The 23,222-nt window shown below is 40.3% G+C and overlaps 1 protein-coding gene across 2 annotated transcripts in view; it reads right to left on the bottom strand.

Moving 5' to 3' along the window:
- Positions 1–1,171: 1,171 nt before the first annotated feature.
- Positions 1,172–23,222, bottom strand: part of UGGT1 (UDP-glucose glycoprotein glucosyltransferase 1) — a 39,139-nt gene continuing 17,088 nt past the window's right edge. The window contains exons 17-41 of one of the 2 annotated variants that reach the window (XM_081191100.1): positions 22,803–22,934; positions 22,384–22,548; positions 21,838–21,958; positions 20,436–20,534; positions 17,216–17,239; positions 16,622–16,716; positions 15,908–16,114; positions 15,640–15,771; positions 13,113–13,243; positions 12,505–12,600; positions 12,073–12,175; positions 11,474–11,553; positions 10,433–10,622; positions 9,700–9,858; positions 9,278–9,363; positions 8,679–8,763; positions 7,420–7,508; positions 6,753–6,857; positions 6,175–6,259; positions 5,550–5,732; positions 4,831–4,991; positions 4,262–4,376; positions 3,403–3,519; positions 2,460–2,628; positions 1,172–2,097 (exon numbers count right to left, since the gene is read on the bottom strand). In XM_081191100.1, the coding sequence (XP_081047226.1) occupies positions 2,072–2,097; positions 2,460–2,628; positions 3,403–3,519; positions 4,262–4,376; positions 4,831–4,991; positions 5,550–5,732; positions 6,175–6,259; positions 6,753–6,857; positions 7,420–7,508; positions 8,679–8,763; positions 9,278–9,363; positions 9,700–9,858; positions 10,433–10,622; positions 11,474–11,553; positions 12,073–12,175; positions 12,505–12,600; positions 13,113–13,243; positions 15,640–15,771; positions 15,908–16,114; positions 16,622–16,716; positions 17,216–17,239; positions 20,436–20,534; positions 21,838–21,958; positions 22,384–22,548; positions 22,803–22,934 (2,955 nt within the window). In that variant the 3' untranslated portion in view covers positions 1,172–2,071. The remainder of the gene's footprint in view (positions 2,098–2,459; positions 2,629–3,402; positions 3,520–4,261; positions 4,377–4,830; positions 4,992–5,549; positions 5,733–6,174; positions 6,260–6,752; positions 6,858–7,419; positions 7,509–8,678; positions 8,764–9,277; positions 9,364–9,699; positions 9,859–10,432; positions 10,623–11,473; positions 11,554–12,072; positions 12,176–12,504; positions 12,601–13,112; positions 13,244–15,639; positions 15,772–15,907; positions 16,115–16,621; positions 16,717–17,215; positions 17,240–20,435; positions 20,535–21,837; positions 21,959–22,383; positions 22,549–22,802; positions 22,935–23,222) is intronic. The other variant, XM_081191099.1, reaches the window with a different exon arrangement.

The raw sequence follows: 23,222 nt of genomic DNA, 5'->3' as shown, positions 1-23,222 counted from the left end.
TTGGCCTTGGGTATTTCTGGCCAGCCCTCACCTTTTGCAGGTTAGATGTCTTAAGCAGCCCCTGTTCCCTTTTGGAGGCATCTCCCTCCTTGCCCCATTTATCTTCAGAAAACTTATTGATACAGACAACTCTGGCCAAAGAAAAAGCCCATCATGCCCTTTAATCTCCCCTGAGTGTTCTTCTTTTCCAGCTCGTATCAAACAGGGAAAGGGCTATATGATCCGCCTCAATCTACGGGATCCTTGCTATTGCTGAGCAATTTATTTGTTAGGCATGGAATCCTAAGCAGGGGTAAGGATGTGAGACCAGGTCTACCTGTGGACTTTCAGGATGTTGTGCTTCCTACACTGTGCCTGGATCTGGATTGCTCTGATCTGGACCCAGGTAAGCTAAGGGAACTCATGTGGAAGCCGCTGGATGTTAAGTGTCAACATGGTGTTTTTTGTCTGCTGCCCATCTAGGTGGGAAGCAGCTGGTGTGTTCAGTCCAATTTTCTCTTCCCCAGCTGAGGGGGAAGGCAGAACCAGATGTCAGGACAGAGGGGAAGATGAAGGAAGAAGCTGCTCTCTAGTCAGCTTAAATTTATTTTAAAAAGAACCCCCTTTATAATTTCCCTTCCCCAACCATCTGGTCTCACTGAAATAGTGGGGGGAACAATAACAAGTACTCAGGGAAAAAGTGAAAAAAAGTGAAATCCGAAGACAGAAGATGAAAGAACTCTGAAAAACACCCTGCTTCCTTGCTATGAGACAGGGCCAGTCAGGGAAGAGGAGCTTCTGCCCTTAGCGAAGTTAAAAGAATGACCTGTTTGATACTTTCTGTGGTGATTTGACAAGATTTTACAATCACAAGCGGCTGTTTAGTACATCTCAAACATGGTGCTTTTGTGCCAGACTTGCCTACTTCATACGAAATGGGAGATTGTGGCGGTGGAGGGAGAGTTATTGGAGATAGAAAACGGAGTAAAGTACAAGGTTGGTTATCTCCTTCAAAGGTCAGTTTTCTAGAGGGAAATGTTTTCCGCAGCTGGAAACCTGGCCAGAACAGAATTTGGAAAGTGTGAAAGCAAGAGAAGACTGACATTTTATAGTAAGAAGCGTTTAAGGAAAAACTGAAATGAAGCAATTAGGAAGGGCATGGAGCCCACGAGAGGAGGATTAGAGCGTAAGATTTAGGAACTCTAAGGCTTTATTGACCTGAAATCACTCTTGTGTTCGAGGGAAAATAAACTTATGAAACTTACAAAATCAAAAAGCTTCCACAGTTTTGCATAAACAAAAGTACATTCATGAGAGCCACAAATTCACAGAAGTCTTAATGCCCTACTAATTTTGCAGTCTTCAATAACAACTCTCTTAGGTCTGCAATGAAAAAAGTATTAGATGCCACACACAGTTTGCTTCATTAAATTATGCATTCATTTGTAATGTATATTTCTTGAAGTTGGGTGGGTTGCTTTGATGTTTTGCCTTACAATGAATGAGTTATTCACAATGCATTTTAAATAGAAGGAACTGTAGTTCTTCCAGAACTGAAGGTATAATTTTCTTTTTTAAAAAAACCTGAATCCATTTGACATCTATACCTGTGTAATTCAATTCAAGGCATGATAACAAGCCCTGTTCAAACCTGAAAGAGTTGGCCCTACCTCAATCCACAAAGGAAGGCAGTGCCTGTGTATTCCCAAGGTTTTACCCTCTCAGAGTAGTACCTTTCCTCTGGGTTCCTGAGAAAGGCAGAGGTGACCCAGAATCTCGATGTCCAGTGGTGCAGTAGCCAAAAAATAGATGAAGAGACTTGCTGCTTTTCAGCATACATCAATCATTTCCAAAATTCTATATTCCTCTGTGGGCTCCTCCATCTCTTGCAGGCGTAAAGAAAGATAGTTCCGCTAATCCCAATCATCCAGATTCTATTCCATCAGCCAAAATCAAATTCGAATCATGTGTAATACAGCTTGTCACCCTCCCCTTCAGTTTTTCTTAGCAGTCTTGCAAACATACTAGAAAAAACTAGCATTTGATAGAAAAATTGTCTATGAAATAGTCTCACATGGTGGGTCACCATAGATCATAATTCCATATGCGCTGCCATTTCTGTGGAAGAGAAGTGGAGGGGGGAATATGTATGAAAGTTACATAACCATGACTTTAGAACCACTTTTAAAAAAGCATTTAATATACTGATTTTCCAAAGGTCAAAATGACTGAGGGACTGACTACCATTTCTTCTAGTGCAGATGCCTCACCTTTGGCACAATAAAACCTGCACAGTCAGTTATCACAGGTTGAAGTTTAAATGGCTCACTATAGTATATTTTCTGCATTTATGCCTTAAAATGGTCCAATTTGAGCTTTTGTGTCTTAGGAAACGGGCAGACAACTCCATCAGCAGGCACACCTGACCTCAGTGTACAGGTAACAGCTGCATCTTAAAAGCAGTGAGGGAAACCAATTACCTTCTCGACTTTGTGGTTTAGTTTCATTTGTCTCAAAAAGCGCTCCCGATTCTTTTTCTTCGTGAAAACGCCTAAAAAGCTGCTTAATTTCTTGATCGTAGTCCTGCCACTCAGGGACGATTCTCATCGCCGCCTGCAGCTTTGGCTCTTTGGTCATTGGGTTATTGCACTGCAACACAACACATAAATCATTGCCAATCAATCTGTGGCCTTTCATACATACAGGGAAAACTTAGTGAACAGTGCCTGTGTAGCTCAAGCCCTGAATATGATTGGACAGCGAAACTATGCTGTTCATTCTATTTTAATTTCACTGTTATTGGTCTGATTCACATGCCACGTTAAAACCATAGTTAAAGCAAACTATGGTTTAACAGGAATACCTGGCGTGCTGGGAAGCAAGTCAGAGTCTGGGCTTGAGCTTGTGGTTTGTTTCTCTCCAAACAAACCTTTGTTACGAAATTAAACCATAGCTTGTATTTAAATATGGTTTAATGTGATATGTGAACCAGGCCACTAACAACGGTTGCAGTTTTTCCAATTTAAACACTGTAGAATTCCACAAAATTTAGGGGATGGGTCTGAGATCCCTGAACATAGTTTCATACATATGCATTGCTATGCCAGGTTGCATATGGTCCACAGTTGTGAAGCACTCACTGCCAGAAGGCAACAACTTTACTAAGAGGTCACAATTGATGCTTTTGGTTCCCAGGCCAGTGTTTGGAGATTAAATTACCTCCTGGGAATGCAAAATCTGAACACAACGCCCCCCCCCCCTTATTTAACTGATGAAGTTCTTCTTTGAAAAAGTATGAAAGCAGGAAAGCTAGAGAAAGTATCCTTACTGCTGTGATAAAATTATAGAATTTAAACACGTTGAAATCTTACTGAAATGTGGCACGTGCCCCTTCCTGCTTTGTTGTGTACAAAGGAGTCTTACCAGATCAATGGTTTTTGCTCTTTTCTTTGAAGCATCATCGCACCACGTTTCACACCAAAGCCACTCTTGCGGGAGTGATTTAATGGGCACCTGATGGATCATGTTGTTTGGCAAGTCCTGTTGGAAGGAAAACAAAATTGCAGTTCTTTTAACACAGTAATCATATGAAAACTAAGAATAGTGCAGGCACAAGAAATCCTGGAAAAGCAAGCATGAACACAAACAAACAGCCCTCCAAACTTTAACAGCAAAAACATGACCAAAAAAAATTATACCCTGAACACAAATCTAGCTGAGATCACCCCATGTGGTTTTCAGACCATAAAAGATTCATGAAGAAGAGACAAGAATGATGAATTACAGTTATAACAACATGAAGACATTGGACAGAATGAGAATTTGTAAGCCCACAGTATCTAGCTGTGTTTCTTTTTCAAGCCTGGCAACTATCAACCATAAATTATTGGCTTTTAAAAGCAAAGAGCTCTCGCTGGATAGCATTATTTTTTACTTGTTCATACATAACACAATGCCATCTAAGTGACCATATTTCCTCCTGTCCCACAACTGATCCACTTGGTTCTCACACCAGTCCTAGAGCCCACATGCCACAGAAGGTCCCTTCAATCTATGGTTATTCAGTTCCACTTGGCCATTCACCTGCCACTAGTGCTTTATGTGTCCTCTTTTGCCTCCATACCAACCTCAATATATGTCCCCCCCACCATCAAGCACCCATCTTAATTATGTGCTGACCCTGCAGCTTTCCAAAAGATAGAACTCTGCAGATGCCTTAAAAATTAAGTTCTTTAAAATTATTTTAAAAAACACAAAACCGTAATGAAAGCATAACAAGTACCTGGTCAAGGTTGGAGAGACTGTTGGGATCTTGGCTCAGGCCTTGATATTGTCCTCTAAGCCGATCCCCAGCAGCTATCTTCCGGAACTTCTTCAAATCCACAACATAGAGAGCACTAAGAAGAAAGAGAGCAACTGTTTCACTGATTGCTACCTTCAGAGGTAAAATGCAAAATGCAGAGATAAGATTCTCAAAATAAATATATCACAAGCAGGCAAATTGGATGAATGTTCTAAAAAACAGAATGCATCACATTAATCTATTTACATTTGTTCCTGTCAAAGGTAAACCCATATGTCTTATGATAAATTAACCTATAACAATGAAGATTTTGTGTCTATAAAAGGAAAGAGACTACTATTGTCTAAAATATCCAATGGACACTCTTCATTTTGTGATGGAACTTGCAATACAAGAGGCACAAATCCTACACAAAAACACATGTTTTCAACACAATTTCATCATCACTAGACAGCAGCAATTGGATGATGCAGCACTTTCAAGTAGTACTATAAAAAAAAGCAGAAGCAAACAGCAGTACAGTATCAGGAACAGCAAACGTCTCTCACCTGATGTGGTATTTTCTTCCTGCCAAGTGACTTGCCCAGTATCCTGACTTCCAGAATCTGTATCCGTCCATCTCTCTGCGACTTTCACAGAATGGTGTGTAACCGTAAGGGGCCCCGTCCAAGTTGAAATCTCTTAGCTCCTTGAGGTCTGTACGCACAATCTAAAGAAAAGTCGTTCATACCCCACTTTCAATTTCAGTTCTGTTGAGAATGTGGGACTACAACCTCCAAAAGTTATGAGCGTTATTAACTAAAGGCCCGTCAAGATTGACAGGTGAGATACACATGACAGTCCTGGCTTCTCAACTTCGCTCTCATCTCTACTACCAAGGCCATTGCCATAGATGGGAACAACTCCAGACCCGCTTTACCAAATCAGGATCTGCCCTCTGTTCCTCTGACTGAACATGACCCAAGATGGCAATGAACTCTTCCTTCCCTCCTCCTGGGGACTGTACAGCTTCCTTCCACCATCCTAACATGGGCTCTGGGTGGAGAGAAAGAGCAATCAGCAACAAGCAGGTGTTGGTTGAGATATGGGATAGGCCTAACATCTGCTGAAGGCACAAGACTTGCTGTGTTTTGCCTCCCAGAGCGTTTATTCCCTGGCTGCTAATTTCTCCATTTTTACTGCACTTTTCTGAGCGTACCATCTTGCACATGCCAGCAAAGATGTATGGCACTGACCTGGTAATTTCTGAAGCTTGAAGACCACTTACCTGGTCAGCATCTACAAACAGGAATTTATCAACAGCAAGGGGGAACAGCACATCCAGAAAAAGAATTTTGTAACCCCAGATGATGCGCTGCTTCTCTGTTTGCTGGTGAAGCCACCGCGGCCATTTATACTGGACTAGTTCATACTGGAAATTGTATTTTTCAGCCATATATGGGATGAATTCCTGGAACAAAATAATGCTTTGTGGTACCAACAGTTTCTGATACAAAATGACATTTAAAATACTTCATGCTGATAGCAACACAAAAACAAAACACAATAAAAACCTTAAAGGAACCAGTTATTTAGTAGTCATAGTTATTATTAGATGATGCCACTCTGGGCTGCTTTGGGAGGAAGAGCAGGATATAAACACGACAGCAAGCATCTATTGTCTCTTGTATATTTTAAATGTTTTCTGAGTTGGCTCGGGTCTTATTTTTGAGAAAATAACTTAAGAAATTTAATAAATAAAATTACTACTACTACTACTACTAATCTCTCAATGATAAAGGTGCACGTGCAAGTAGCTGAAGATACACAGAAACAGACATAGCAGAGGGAGAGGGGCTGGGAAGCTTCAGGCTTCCAACAAATAAAATATAAAGCAAGTTCTGACAACAAACCTTAAACGTAGGTGACAAATAGTTCTTCAGGAACCAGAACTTCACTGGAGTTTGTGTGTGTTTCAGCACAGATAGCATCATTATGCTGTTAAGGCAATAGAGAGGCAAAGGTGATTTAAAAAAATAAATAAATCTAGAACTAACCCAAATTAGCAGCATACAGTGTCTTGCTCTCACATCTCGCTCCTTCAGGCAATTTGTATTCATGAAATTACTTATGGCACCATGAGAAGCTCAATATTATATGACCCTTGCTATATCAGCATACTTTGACCAATTGAAAACTTGTATCTTAATAATACATACCATAAGACAAGTTATGGTGTTTTTTTTGATGCTGCATTATGGCTATATTCATATAGAAAAAAACCCCACAAGGTTTTTACATATATGGTGTTATATTCCAGGTACACAGAACCATAGAGTTGGAAGAGACCCGAAGGGTCATCTACTCCAACCCCCTGCAATGCAGAAATGTAGCCTATAAAGGTTATATACAGAGTCTCCCAAACTGTGATTTACAAGTAGTAGTAATGCACTTTCCAATTTGAGTTATGCACTACTGATTCTAGACTAACCGGAGAAATCTCTCATATAGATGCCCTGATGCCACAGAAAATATGTTGATCACATCATCCTTTTCCTGCTTCACCTCTTCTTTCTTCTGTCCGCCCGTGAAGCCCCTTAAAAAGGAAGGAGGGGGGAAAGAGCAATGTTTAAACTACAACGTCACAGAAGACAGCCAGGTTTACACTTCCACTCTATATTCTCCACCTAACCAACACTTGTTGGGACTGCAGCAGGCATTGCCTGCCTGCCTGGGATGCTTCGTATTATCATAGTTCTCAAAACCTAAAGACAGAAAATCCAGCCTCTCTTGAATGCGAAACATTCCATTCAAAAAGAAATGCACTAATTTCATAGAACTTTCCAATGGAAGCTCCTGCCACCAAACGTTAATCAGACTTGCTGAAAAAACAACGAACAATTCTGCAGACAGCATTACAACTCTTCTCAAATTTATTCACATTTGATTTAGTGGCAAATCAATACCTACTCCTATGAAAGGATGGCATCAAGTCATTCTTAATCAAAAAATTAAAAAGTACTCTAAATTTAGTGATACGGTATTTAATTATAACGAGACACATCAGGATTATATGTATTTTGTAGCAGCTAAAAGGATCAAGGAATCTTTCAGGTTAGCAAACTTGAAGGGCAGTGAATGAAGACAGCCATGCTCACCATTTAAGAGATTCCCAAAATCCAGATTCATTGTCATTTGTTCCATCACTTAGCAAATCTTCATTCAGCATATCCAATTTCTTCTGAACCTGTGAAGAAAGAACAGTGAATTAGCTTAAGCTTCTTACTAAAAGCTTCCTTTGAAACACCATCTGGCTAGATACATTTTGTGCTCCCCCCCCCCCAATTAGAATTGTGCCACACTACCAATTAAATTGTAGACAATGACACCTTGAGGGGCAGGGAGAAATGCTTGGCTAAAAAAATCTCAAAGTGAAATTCCAGCTAGCTCTTTCGCATTCAATTCGAGTAAACTGCATCTCCTACAATATCACTTCTGGATTACCTCACATGGTGAGAAATACTAGAAGAAAAGGTGGGCGCACTTCCTCTTTAATACAGTGGTACCTCAGGTTAAGTACTTAATTCGTTCCAGAGGTCCGTACTTAACCTGAAACTGTTCTTAACCTGAAGCACCACTTTAGCTAATGGGGCCTCCTGCTGCTGCCGCGCCGGCGGAGCCCGATTTCTGTTCTCATCCTAAAGCAAAGTTCTTAACCTGAAGCACTATTTCTGGGTTAGCGGAGTCTGTATGTCAGGGGTGGGGAACCTGTGACCTCCAGGACTGCAGAGCCTTTCATCCCTGATCTCTGACCATGCCAGCTCAGGCTGAAGGGAGCTGGAAGCTATCATCTGGAGGGCCACAGTCTCCCCATCCTTGATGTATACAAGTAAACTCAGAAATGCAGGTTTGGCAACTATATTCAAACACAAAGGTTATTAAATATATTCTAGGACCTGCAGTGTATAGTTCTGTACATATAGGCCACCCTTCCGTTTGCATCTTTCCCTACCCCCTCCTGTTCATGGGGTGTGTGAAAGGTTGGTTTCCAATGACCCCTTCTCCACATCAGCATCCCATTCTGTGAGTTGGGACAGCATTTGTAGGGCAGATGCTCCTACCTAACAGACAAATAAGGAGCCAAATGGAGCTTCCTTTTACTCTTCTAATAAGCTGGGAAGTATAAATTCTAGTAAAAGTTATTGCATTATGCAGCTTGGATGATTATTCAGATGTTGTCAAATCTCCTAACTTACCCGAAACTTTAAAGGATTGCATTTCTCTGTTTTGTCCAGAAAGCCCTCTATAGGAGGGCAAACATTGTCTTTTTTTTTAATAAATATGCAGTGAGTGAGTGTGTGCATTTAAACAAATGTTGCTGTAATTACTACTTTTATTGTGTCTTTTTCAAACTCACCTTCACTTTAATAATTTTGCTCTTGAAGTTGTTGATAACAACAACAACATCGCTGGCATCTGGTGGAGAATCTGTACCATCGTGGCTAAAATTGATCAGAATAATTAAATTAGCTCAATAATCACTGTAGGAGGAGTGCTGCTTTGTTACTAGTTCTGCTAATTCTTCCCTACTTTTCATCATGGACCTATATCAAACAATGCTTTTCCTTCACAGTACACCTCCAAAGTATTTCAGAAAGAAATATAAACTGAAAACATGAAACACATTTCACACAATTCCTCATTTGTTAGCTTTGGGAGGTGAAGACAACCCAGATGTGAACTCATGTAAGAGAGAGAAAAACCCTGCTCAACACAACCAATGCCATGCTGAAAGACCATACTAGCCCAAATGGATTTTAACTAAAAACATTTATTTATTTATTTATTTATTTATTTATTTATTTATTTATTTATACCCCGCCCATCTGGCTGGGCTTCCCCAGCCACTCTGGGCGGCTTCCAAAAGAATATTAAAATACTGTGATACATCAAACATTAAAAGCTTCCCTAAACAGGAAGGAACAAACCCAAGAGTAATGCTTTTTACCACCTCACCTGTAAATTCTGTAGATATCATCAGACCTTCCCTTTCTAAGTCTCAGAAACCAGGAACCAGGATTGGCTTTCAGCTGGAAGTAGCCCTGTGAAGGGGAAAGCAAAAAGAAAAATACCCGTGATAGATAACTTGCTTAGTACTGAGCATCACATCAAGATGAGAGAGAATAAAATTAATTAGCAGTGGTTACACAGCAAACAAGCTCTGAAGAATACGATGGCCAACGCACAGTCAGAAAAGATGCTCTGTTATCTCTGCATTCAAGTTAGACCTTAGGAATCAGGCACTTCCAATACCAGAAAATTTAGGCTTGCCTCTTTCCCATATTAAAAGAATAAGTCACTTGAGTGGCCAATTGGAGCACTCAGATCTGTTTCAACAGGTTTTCCACTTTAATTCAGCAAGGAAGATAGTCACTTACTAAATTGGCCATAACAATGGTGTCGACAACCACGGGGTTTGTTGATGTTCCCAGTGTGAACTGGAGCCCTCGCGGGGGCTGCCCTGTCGTGATATCGTAGCAGTGCCCTTCCAAAAGGAGGTGCTCTAACTCATACTCGGCTGCCACAACACTCTCCACCTGGGGAAAAGAAAACACATTTTTTTAAGCAGTCAGAAAACATTGGACTTGGACTTTATTGGCTGGTGGCAGATAAAAGTCCAAGAGCACCTGGAGATCCCCAGGGCCCCCACCCCTGTCTTAAAAAGTAATACAACAGAGGCAAAATGGCTTATTAATACGAACTCCCATATGCATGGTGGGGAAACCTCATGCAAGAAAATGATCTGCACTGATTTCAACTGAGCACAGCTGGCTTCAGTTGCTTGTGGTTCTCGCTGCTATCAGGTAAGGCACAGTGGTCTGCCCTGAAACAAACAAACAAGCAAACAACATTTGGCAAAGGGAGGAGTGTGTTTGTGCAGTTTGCTCTCCAAATTTAGCCGCGCCAGTTAATCAGAGCAGTTTTAACCTGTGATTAAGGCTAAAGTTGGTTAAATGGTTTTGTTTGCAACCCAGCCAGATGCATGGGGTATAAATATTTTTATTTATTATAATTACTAGTAGTAGTATTACAAATTCTGAAATGAACCCTCCTCTTCAGATTGGGACACACACATCTTCAGATTGGGACACACACATTGACTGGACTTACCTCCGCTAAATAAATGTTGTCAAGATCATATGGTGTCCTTACAGACTCCACCATCCAGCTCTCAGGCGTGTTTAGATTCAAAGTAAACAAGGGGGACTGGGGCATATCCAAGAATTTGGCTACTGGGCCAGGAACGAAGAGTTTCTCTGCACTGAAAGTTATTTCTGGCTCCAAAACGTAGCGATAAAAACTAAAATTTAAAAATGACAAGTATCAGAATGTTTTAATCTCAAACCCTGCAGGTGTCACAGTCAATTGTCTTTATGTTATGCCTTTCAAATCTGTAACCTTGATAGCCTCTGCATGCCTAGCATTTAAGATACACGGCTTTGAAAAAGCATACTGTTGGAACCCCACAAGCAAACAACCTTCTAGGTTCTGGTGTTGAAGATGTGCCTCAGCTTTTCCTTTTCCTAACAAAACTCAAGCCAAGCATTTTAAAAAACTATGCTCCTCTCATATTACTCATTCCTTTCTGCACCTTTCTGTGCTTCTATTAAAAACAAAACAATGACTGGGGCATAAAATAGAGAATTGAATTCCTATGTTAGCAACACCACCAAAGCAACAGAAAATAGAAGACCGAAATGAGTCAGAAACTTCACTCTCTTTCAGCAGCCTCATGTGTCTCCTGAAATGCCATCCTGAAGGTCAGTGGACCCTCCAGATTGGCATTCCATTGTGCACAAAAAACTGCAACCTGAAGAGAAAAGTCCCTAGCCCCACTGCATGAACCTAAATTACAACGGATTAATTTTCGCAATTTCTGCAAATCCACTACAAAGCTGACAGAACATAGGATGGCTTTTATCACTGTAATGAAGCCTAAGACCACAAAACAAGATTTAAGTGGAGGCAATATTCCTTCTGATATGGAAATCACACATCAACTCTCTTGAAGCTCACACAGCCCTGCCCACACAGTTTGAATCTACAGTTTTCTAACAGTAGCATCAAGAGGCAAACTTGCAGTATTTTTTAATAAGCAGTGTAGATTTGCTTCCCACTTAATTACATTTTATAAATTTAGCCATTCCTCACCTTTTCAAAGGCATGTCAGAGAGTTTGGACTGGCAATTCATAAAAACTCTGAGGTTCATGTTTATTAGTTTGTTCAATACCTTAAAACAAAACAAGGGACATAGAAAGTTAAATTCACAGCTAATTGTGTACATTTCTTGCAATGCCCTATCTATCCTATATCTGCAAACTTGTCTCTTTCTACTGGCTAGCTAAAGCTGAAATGCTCAGATAACTTTCTGTGCAGCAGCTACACTAAGGTTTTTTAGAAACAATTTGGGATGAAAGAGAAAGGTTAGAAGGATTGATTTTTAAAAGGAAGAGATTAGAGGGGAGAAACAGAAAATCTTTTTACATGATGAGCTGAAGTTCCCATTAAACAGGTTATATTTTATTTAAATAACCACCTTAAATGTTTTAGTCTTCTCCATATTGATAATAATTACTTTCCAATGTAAAACAACTTAAGTTCCGGATATTAAGCTTTACACAAAAGGCAATGTGTGTTCAAAAGTGATGAAAACAACCTTATATATCAAGATAAGGAAAGGTAATGTTTGGTATATCATGAAACATTCTTCAGCTACTGTTTATACTGCAAACTAATAATATATTCACACCATTAGTAGTGGAGCAAGTCTTTGTGCATCTCTGGTAGCAGGGTCCACAACAGCCACAACGTCAAAATACGTCTCTCCTTCCTTTGGTCTTAATTTAATTGCGCTAAAGAAAAAGAAAAAAATACAAACTGACATATGCATGTTATGTTTTAGCCCATGAGAGAAATATAAGCAAAGCCTACCCCCACTCCCACCAAGAAGTGCATAATATATTCATCAATGCCTTCTATAAACAGAGATAGAATTGTCAATGCATAGGAAGAAGCAATCAATTTCCTATTTAGTCTTACATCCCCAATGATGTATTAGCATTCTCTAATTCTAGCAAATAAAAAAAAACAAGTTAATGTGAAGCTTTTTGAAGATTATAGAGAAAGTGAATTTACATAACCCACATACATAAAAGTAGAATATCTACAGCCATATATTTACCTGTATCGGTCCTCAAAGAAATGGTATTCAATTCTTGCCTCTCCTTTTGGCTGAGCAGACAGAAGAGCATCCACCTTCATTACAAGATCACTTGCACTACAGAGAAAAATTCCATCTGCTCAAATATTTGCTTTTCATGCTAAAATGGCCTAATCAAGTGATATTTTTTAATATGGAAGCTAAAAATACACTAGATGCTTTAGCAAAAGATAAAATAGTAACTAGTTTGGATCCAGCAGTGCGATGCACAAATAGAACGAACCTGCCTTTGTACTTGCACAAAAGTAGCCTATTTCTGTGAATATAACCCCCCCCCAACCCACACACCCCCTACAATGCTGCAAACCCCACCTGAAGGTTTCCCAGTCTTCATGTACGGCTTGGGAGGGGAAAGGCAGAAAGGCCTTGTTCTGCAAGAGGAAGTCTGTCCTCGGTTCATAGAATCCAGCCCATTATGAGAACTTACTGGATCCTAAAAACTGGTATTTTGTACTAGTACAAAAATAAAAGAATCTCCCTCATCTACTCTGTTCCTACTTATAGAAACCAAATGAACAAATGGAATCCCCAATTTTCAAACAGTTTGTCATTGGCTCATTTTTACTTACAGATCTTCCTCCACTCCTAGCTCCTGAACATGAGATTTTATTTTCTGCCCAGAAGTCTTTAAAATAATATTCTCCAGCAAGTGAAAGTCATCCTGGTTAAAAAGCTCACCATCTTCCAATGGCCCAATGATCTAAAGATAAAGTGGAAAATTAGGTTGCATTAGAGCAGTAAGACAGTCAAGGAAAGTGAAGAAAACTGTGGCGGGGCCATAATTACTCACCCCCTGTGATGCACACAGTAATCCAACTCATATTACTGTTCAGAATTTAACCAGTCAAATATTCACTACTTTGAAAGTTCTCATTGTCCATCATTGCACTAGCAACTGTGTCAATTGCTTCCTACCATATGAACCTTCCCAATCAGGTCAACATCTGAGGTCTTGCTTTCACTTCATGAAAGTGAAGTGTTCACACAAGACAGGGCCATTTTGGTGCTGCCTCAAAGGCTCTGTAATGCACTCCTGCGAGAAGTATATTTGTGCTTTTCTACTACTACTGCTACTACTACTACTACTACTGCTACTGCTACTGCTACTGCTACTGCTACTATTATTAAACTTATTACACACCCTTCACCAGCAGGTCTGGGATGGGTTACAATAATTTAAAATTCAGTATTAAAAAGGCTTAAAACAAATTATAGTCACAGGGATAGAATGGATGCTGAAAACACAGATCTCAAGTGTTGAAGGCCAAAGAGATGAGCATTTGCTGAAAGCTGTACAGCAAGGGTGACAAGACACACCACTGTGGGGAGGGAATTCTACAACTTAGGGCTGTCACAGAGAACGCCCTCTCCCAGGCCATCTTTGTCTTACTCCCTGCCAAATGTCTGAGGGGGTAGAGGTACCAAGAGAGTCCACAGGAAATGAGGTGGTTTCTCAAACATTTGGGGCCTAAGTCATTTAAAGTTTTAAACACTAGCATGAGCACCTTAAATTGGGCCCAGAAACTAACTGGCAGCCAATGCAGCTGTTTTAAAAGAGCAGTTACATGAGTTCTAAAAGCAACCTTGTCCAGTAATTTGGTTGCTTTATTGTGAACCTGTTGATATTTCCAAATAGTCTTCAAGCGTAGTAGCCCCACATAAACTGCATTCCAATCCGAACTGGAAGTTACTAGAGCATAGAGTACCATGGCCAAGTCATCTCTGTCAAGAGTGGCCATAGCCGGCAAATGGTTGTAGCTGGAAGTAGGCACTCCTAGCCCTCAAGACCACCAGGGTCTCAAGTGTCCATGTTGGATCCAGGAATATACCCAAGTTATGAACCTGCTCCTTCCAGGGAACGGCAACCCTATCCAGAACCTTATTGAGAACTTGGAACGCATGACACTTCTGTCTTTTCAGAATTTCAAAACCTACTGGAAATGTTGCCTTTTCAAAGGGTTTGTGGGAACAGATAATGCATTCTTATTTATTGTCTGGTTGTTGTTGTTGTTGTTTGCAAAAGTTTTTTTTTTAAGTACAGATATTGTCAGAAGCCCTGGGGGCTTTGATAGACTGAAAAGTATTATATAAATATGGCAAGGAAGCAAATTTTCGTATGATCAAAACCATTTCACTGCCAATCAGTTAAGAAAAACTGAATTCCAGGGAAAGCAAAATAGACTGCGTATAATTGACATTGCTGCCTTTTTATTCTTACTGCTAAGACAAATGCAGTACATTACAACAGCCACCAAAGTGCTCTTTGGATCCATTAGTTATGCATTCCCAGAGGACTGCTGTGGGAAAGTGTTTCATTCTGAGAAGCTGAATGCTGCTGTTAATTATTCAAGGTGGCTTTCACACACACACACACACACACACACACACACACACACACGGTTTGGGGCTTATTAGGATAAACAGGTGTAAACAATAAAAATCCAGGCTCCAAGATATATTACTCAAATATATGGAAAACTACAGTATTTTTTGTTGTGTAAGACTCACTTTTTCCCTCCTAAAAAGTAAGGGGAAATGTGTGTGCATCTTATGGAGTGAATGCAGGCTGTGCAGCTATCCCAGAAGCCAGAACAGCAAGAGGGATTGCTGCTTTCATTGCGCAGCAATCCCTCTTGCTGTTCTGGCTTCTGAGATTCAGAATATATTTTTTCTTGTTTTCCTCCTCCAAAAACTAGGTGCGTCTTGTAGTCTGGTGTGTCTTATAGAGTGAAAAATACAGTATGTTCATTTCCCCATAGTATGAAATCATGTAATACAACATTCAACCTTTTTGGAGCCTTCCTTTACAGGACTTAAAACAACATATGGGGAGTAGCTCAATGAAAGTAAAGTGAACCCAGCTATTAATGCCACCCTAAACAAAGACCTATCATGTACTGGTAATTTTCAGCTCCAACTAATTTTCCAACACATCTCAGGTCAAAAGACTGGATCCCATTATTTTTATTGACTAATATGCAAAGTTAAAATTCTCAACTCCCTCAAGTGTGGAGAATTAGGCGGGCTAAGCATGTCAAAACATTTTCCTGGAAGTGAAACAGCTCTCTTTGCGGGGGGGGGGGGGATCCAGCTTACCCTGCCATTGCTGATCACGGCCCTCTGCCCTTTTTTCAGTTTAAGAACATCCCTGGAGTACATGGTATGTGAAAGAACAAAATCCACTTTAGGAGAGTCAAAGGCTTCCTTGAAAATATCAATATCCATACCCTGAAAGAAAAGAGACCCCGAGTAAAAGTAAGTTCAGAGACAAGACAGGAAAGCTGTAAATTAAAAAAAAGCAATGGGTACTGCTGCTCCATTTTACTAGTGTACCACCTCACAGCAAAAGCCAGCTTGTACTTACTCCAACAGCAAATTCCGTAATATCAGCTCCAGCCTCCAGCATCTTTGCATTCTCTTCCTTGGCTAATTTTGTGATGAAGTTCTTGGCATTGTTAGATGTTTGCGTCTGTAAGGCTGCCCATATAGCCCTAGCAATGATTGTGTTGTTGCTGGTTGGGTCTTCACTGGGGTTGCTGATCACGCCAATCCGGACATGGTTACTGGATTTCTGCATAAAAACAAAATGTGCATTAGAACACAGTTTGTACAAGCACCGAAGGCCAGCAAACAAAGGCAGCGTTTAAATGTAGAGGAAAGCTGATTATGCCTGCTTTCTGCTTGTGCTGGGCAGAAACAAACCACCATCCCTGGGCTTAGCACTATAGTTGAACGAGGGTTTGTGCAAACAAACCACGATAAACCAAAGTTTGTTCTCAGCTTATCTATTTTTCTTTGCTACGAGAAAACAAAGCTGAAACCCTGGCTGAAACATAATGCTAAGCCAAGGATGATGGCTTGCTCCTCTCCGGTTCTCAGATCTTAGGATGCAGCAAGGCATGGTGGTATGAAAGAACAATTGGTTCCCCTTCCTTTAAACACAGAGAGCCTAGCAATTAGTCATACCTGTCCCTCAAAGGCACAAAAAACAATCAGGTGGTGTAGCTCAGTTCCCCAGGTGTGCTGACAAGACTGCTTCCTTCCTTCCTTCCCTTCTTCAACAAAGGCCGCTACATACCTGGTGTTTGATAGCATCATACAAAAGCTGCCTTCCAGATGGCTTGTCAAAGTCTCCCACAATCCAGAATGTCACTGGTCTAACAAAAGAATCATCTGTAAAAGGAACAACAACACATTCAAGGAAGAAAATTGAAGCTGATAATATCATAATGTGCATTTCCATTTCAACCTGGGCACATGCAGTGTTTTGAAAAGTCATTCAGGCAAGATACAAAAAGTTCCCAATAGTATTAGTATTTATCAAGGGTAACAGCATGTGTATATATCTCTGCTAAAATTAAGTTTATCTTTTAAGGTACACAAAATAAGGCACATGCATAATTCTGTTTATTATCTGGGGTTTATTTAGCTATTCATTTAAGATTTTTATTCTTTTTATCAAAGAATATTTAAGCAACTGAAGTTTTCCTGTTAGCAAATAAACAAAACTTTTCAATGTGGACTCAAATTATATTTCTGGAAATATTTTAAACATGCATCTATTTTTCATTCCCTACAGATTCTAAGGTCAATAATTAAGGGCTCTGAGCATGATTTAATGTATTTAAATTAGTAATGCAAAAAAGGAAAGAAATGCACTCAAGCTCATTACCATAAATTTCCTTGGAGGACATGCCTGACAGAAGTGAAACAGGAAAGAGTGGGAAAAGATATAATTAGTTTACAGAATAGACCTTGCAAGTACCCAACAGCCACAGCAGGGTATGCATGACCCTTGTAAACAGTGACTAATGTCAGAGGCAACTATGAATTAATTCATTTCCAGCAATAGGAAACCACAACATCTCTAGTATTTCTCTAATTTTCAGAAGTCATGCACCCCTTCCAAATGAAATGGATCTGTCATGCCTTGTCCTCTTCACACTGAAGCCTAGTTGATACACCTGACAAGATCCTATATGACACATGATTTTCCAAATACCCCCAGTTTCCAAAGACAGCTCTAGTCTTTAGCTGTATGTTCACAAAGAGTGAATCATGATGGCAGGTGTTAATTATCAATAACAGGGCTTATTGAGAAGGCAACTGGGCCACAACTGGCCCCCAGGCCTTAGGTTGCCTACCCCTGCTCTAGAAGGTAAGACTGCTTGCGCAGGGGCAGTTCCAAGAGGATGGTTTGACTATACACGTTTTTGCGTATACGCTCTATAACCGCTGTGCAAGATGCATACTGTATACTGAAGATACTGAAGTCAAAATCTCTACCACATTTCTCACACTGATTTTATGTAGTTATCAAAAAGCATGGGTGACAGAATAGAACCATATCCCATCCCAAAGGGTAACTCCCATAAGAGCTCCCCAGCACTGCCTTCTGAGAACTACCCAACAGGCTAAGTGGGACTGTAAAAGTAGTGTGTCCTGCATTTCCAATCCCACCAGGAGGATAGCATGGTTGATATTAAGTCATTGAGGGGTACTGGAAAATGAACAGGCGCACAGTGCCCCATGCTACCTTGCAACAAAGATGATCCACTAGTGTGACAAGAACATTTTCTGTAACAAACCAAGGCCTGAAGTCAGGTTGTCTCATTAATTGAACCTAGAGCTAGTTGCCCAGCTACTATCTGCTCTTATCACCATACCTAGACAATACACATTAAACTTGCCCATAATTGCCAGGATCTAAACTTTAGACTCCAACGGTTCCAGGGAGGCTTTAGCTGTTGCCTAACTGTGGCTGTGTAAGGGGACCCAAAACCACATTTTCACCACAGGAGGAGATTAGAACCTGCCAAGTAGGACAAGGTTCTAGATTGCAGCTTGCTGGTCAGACTATTCCAAGGTTTTCACCTAGATAGTTGGAGCTCAATATCCGAAACAATTCAAAAAACCACTGTAAGATGAGGCCAAGGGCACCTCTAGTAATGAGTCTTAATGAGCGGGTTCCTTAATGATGGATAAAATGTTTAGTTTACCCATTTTTTAAGTTGTTGGTGTTAAAAGCCTAGACAGGCAAGAAGACTTGGTCAATCATTGATAAATCTACCAAAACAAAATCCCCAAACTAAGCTTTTGTAGAATGTCTCAAGTGCCCTTCCTTAGCTGTTATGTTCAAAGTGACTTATAGAAGAGAACTAAATAAAACCACACACACACACTACAAAACAAACACATTAGATACTCCTACATCAAAAGCCAGAGAGGATCAAGAATGTTTTCATGTGCTTTTTAAAATCAAACAGGGAACATGTTCTATATTTGTGGTACATCACTAGAATGAAGCAGGGAAGTCTGTTTCTTCAGAAGAATTGCTGAAGCCCACAGACACAATCCAACACAGAATTTGACATATTTATGCTTCCTCTAATTCTTCATCTCTTACTTGCAACTTCACCAGGGTTATGGACAACAAGGAGAAAAATTTTCAGGATTTATATTAACCAGGTTGTTGAGATTGGCTTCAATCGCAGTCAATAGCAATCTCTGGTTCGCATTATCTGTAGCTAAAGTTGGTGCCACCATAGGCCTTAGCAGAGAGACCGAAGAGGGGGGCTAAGGATGGGAGCATGTGACTCCCCTCTCTCTCCCAGACTCATTACCTAAGCTGTGCATGGTTTGCAAAGGCATAATAAATCAGAATAAAGCCTTGATTTGACAATTTTATATGAAAATCCAAACCAAAAAAAGCCCATAATGGCTATAAAAGCCCAAAGTAATAACTTACACATATATGCAGAATTGCAATAGCACTATATTTCATCCCATTTTTCTCCTAAGCTTATTTGCTCCTTTGGCATATATTCAGTCAACTTGTAGTCTTTTATTGTTAAGCAATAAATAAGAAATGTGGTAACGAAGTGAAGAATTCGTGATTTTAGGGTGAGTGGGTGGGTTTTAAAAAATGTCTTAGCAACAGCTGCAATACTATTCTAAGCACAGCAATAATCAACTACCATTGGCTGCTATTGGGCTATTTTCAAAAGCAATTATGGTTAACACTTCCATTTCCTATAAGGAAACATATTGCTCATATATCCATATACATTAATAAACTAAGTGAAATTAAATGGTGAAGTTCCAAGCTAACATTTCCCAATAAACAAGACTAGCACTTGACTACTGTTGGGTCTACACAGCAAATGAAAGAGAAAAGGAGACTCTGAAAGTCTTTGCAACCTGGTGCGCTTCAGATGTTTTAGAACAGGCATGGCCAAACTTGGCCCCCCAGATGTTTTGGGACTACAGTTCCCACTGGTCCTGTTAGCTAGGGATGATGGGAGTTGCAGTCCCAAAACATCTAGAGGACCAAGTTTGGCCATGCCTGTTTTAAATGATAAATTCCATTAGCCCCAGCCAGCACAGAAGGCTGCTCTGTAAGGTGGTAGAAAATACACTCTGTGAGTAATAAACTAGCATATCAGGGAGCAGGCTGAGCAAGAACCTTTCGCCCTGCTTCAAGTATAGACCAAGCCTAGCAGAGGAAATCAACTAAGACAACAGAAAATATGGTGCTGCCTGGAAGCTAGACAGGCCAAAGAAATGCCATGCAAATACCTTTTAACATTATGAACCAATCTGTACTCTTTTCTTCTACAGTACCTGGTTCTTCAGATGTTAACATGGCAAAGCCATAATAACATGCTAAATCTATGGAGCCTTTATGAACAACCAAAGAACTTGATCAGATAAAACTGGGCATACATTTAAGGATCGATCAGAGGGCAGAGTGAGATTAAAACTAGCACAAAGAAGGAGCAGTAACATGGCACCATTAGAAACATTTTAAAAATGCTTTGCTATGCTTCACAACACAAAAGGAACCCTGGCCAAAAAAGTAGCAGAAAGAGACAGGACTCCCATAATTGTACCTTTCTTGGTCATGTAGGTCATGCTGTTGGCTATAGCAGCTGTCTTGTGCTTGGAATCCATGAATGTAAATCTAGCATAATCATCCACAAAGAAATTATCTGCAAGAAAAAAATTAACTCATCAACAATCACCACTTTAAATCAAATTCTATTAATTTTAAAATGAAAATTACCCTCTTTGGTAGCAAATTCCCAATAAAATGTTCCTACAGGGCATGTTCCTAAATAATTCATTGTAGAATTTGGACAAGGAAAGATGAGCAAATGATAAAGCGTAGGCAAGAACAGCTGCAACGTCAAGGAACAGGGGCTAGGAGTGAGAAAGGGCAGAAAGCCACCCAATAAATTACAGAGCCCTTGTATTTCTCCAATACAAAATGCCTGAAAACCTTCAAACTCTTAAACAACATTTACCAGTATACCTGAAGGAGCGTCTCCACCCCCATCATTCTGCCTGGACACTGAGTTCCAGCGCTGAGGGCCTTCTGGCGGTTCCCTCACTGCAAGAAGCCAAGTTACAGTGAACCAGGCAGAGGGCCTTCTCAGCAGTGGCACCCGCCCTGTGGAATGCCCTCCCATCAGATGTCAAAGAGAAGAACAACTATCTGACATTTAGAAGACATCTGAAGGCAGCCCTGCTTAGGGAGGTTTTTAATGACTGATGTTTTAGTGTGTTTTTAATCTTTGTTGGAAGCCGCCCAGAGTGGCTGGGGAAACCCAGCCAAATGGGTGGGGTATAAATAAATTATGATGATGATGATGATGATGATGATGATGATGATGATGATACAATGCTAAACTACAGCTTAATGTTGCCTGCAGGAGGCTTCAGCTAGTGAATTCCTTCATCTCCCCTCCTACTCTGCCACATCCATGACGAGGAGACTGGAAACATTTATTTGCTTCTGTTTTAAGATTAGAATAATTGTATTTTTTATTTGTCTTGACCAACCAATCTAAACTAACTGCAGTTTGTCCAAAACAACAAACTGCACACTTACAGCGGTACCTCTGGTTGTGAACGGGTCCGTTCTGGAGCCCCGTTCGCAACATGAGAAGAACGCAACCCACCTCTGTGTGTGCGCAGGTCGCAATTCGCCGCTTCTACGCATGATGTCATTTTGCGTGCCTGCGCATGCGCGAGCAGCAAAACCTGGAAGTAACCCTTTCCGGTACTTCCGGGCCGCTGCGGGACGTATCCTGAAAGAACGTAACATGAAGCGGACGTAACAAGAGGTACAACTGTAGTTTAAAATGCAAGTGGGTATTTCTGAACAGCTTGTTGCCGTGCCAGAAGGGGGCGGGGAGTACAAACTAGTGTCCAAATCATATCTTATTGTCCACTAACAAGTTATTGTTGTTATTAAAATTCTGTATGGATTCAACAGCAAGTGTGCCTTACTAGTTGCGGTTAAATCTAGGTACTCTCTGTCAGACATCAAGATCCGTGAGTTGATTCTTGGCACAACATTAGGCTGGTTCATGATATATTCAACCACATCTTGATCATTTGATAATTCACCCTGAAAAAGAAAGAAAAAATCAAATCTAAAACCTCCAACAAACAAAAAGCATGTTTTGGAACTGGTCTGAAAATCAGAATAATATTGAGAAGTCAAATCATTTTTTAAAAAATTAGTTTTATTCCTTGTTCTCTCAGAACCTCCCCTTCAAATAGGTCATCTAAAGACATATTAGGATTTCAATATTTTGCAAGATGTTAAAATGCTTCTTATGTGCAACCCCTTGGATTTTTACATTTCTTGGAACAGCCGATCTGTGACATAGCAGTTTCCTCTGTGGCAATGGGGGGCTGCCATTTGGGAAAGGTAAACCTACAGCCTGCTTAGAAGCACAGAACTAGCTGCACAGTTCTTTGACTCTTAGCCATCATCTTTAAGCACCGAAGAGGTCTTTGAAATCCCTGACTACAAGCAACATGGCTTACCAAATACACAGCCCTCTGGAAAAAGCTGGTGGTTTCTAGTATTTTATGCATTGTCACAGTTTCTAGTTCATCGGGATCTAGTTGTTCCTTTTGAAAGGGCATTCCGTTGAAAAGCACAATAGGTAAGGGCCCAACACCTGTCTGTTCGTAGTAGCCACGTCCTTCCTGAAACGTACAAAAGATACAAATAAGATTTTTTTTCTTTCTGCCTCTACTGACTTTATCTATTGCAACACAGTCCATGTTTCCAAAATAACCTATGCGAAAGCAGGTTATGGTGGGTAAATACTGCTGTAACTGGCCCAGAAAATCCTGTTGGCACCTCTGACCACTCCAATGAATAGTTTGGCAGAAATTTTATTCTACAAAAAGAGTTATGGGCTTTGAAAATGGATAAGCTGCACATGTAAATGCCTTACCTTCCTATTGTGATCATAAGCAGAATCAACTCCTAAGATGCTGTTCACTTCTACATAAGGATACTGCTTCTCAAGAACACTAACCACATGCTCCACTTTGAGTTTTTCTCCTGTATTTACTTTGTTGTATATCTGTCAAGAAAACATTGACACATGCACAGTTAAAAACATTACCTCTTCTCCTTACACTTCAAAGGATCATCAATAAATCAGCTGTTCTCTCAATTTTGCTTTGCCTGCCCTTATGTATCAAACTCGCTCCAGGAAGACCTCAGCAGTGCAAAACCCACATTATCCATGAAGCGTTTAGCTTAGTCTTTTTGTCCCATCATCCCCAGGCCTAAGAAGCAGTAAGGTAAGCAAGAGTGACAAAACTAGCAGCCTTATTTTTTGCTCACGTGCAGTGTCTTATAGAGCAAC

Source organism: Podarcis bocagei, assembly GCF_964188305.1.
Source record: "Podarcis bocagei genome assembly, chromosome: 4".
In the NCBI taxonomy this organism is placed as follows: domain Eukaryota; kingdom Metazoa; phylum Chordata; class Lepidosauria; order Squamata; family Lacertidae; genus Podarcis; species Podarcis bocagei.
This window is presented reverse-complemented; position numbering and strand designations above follow the sequence as displayed.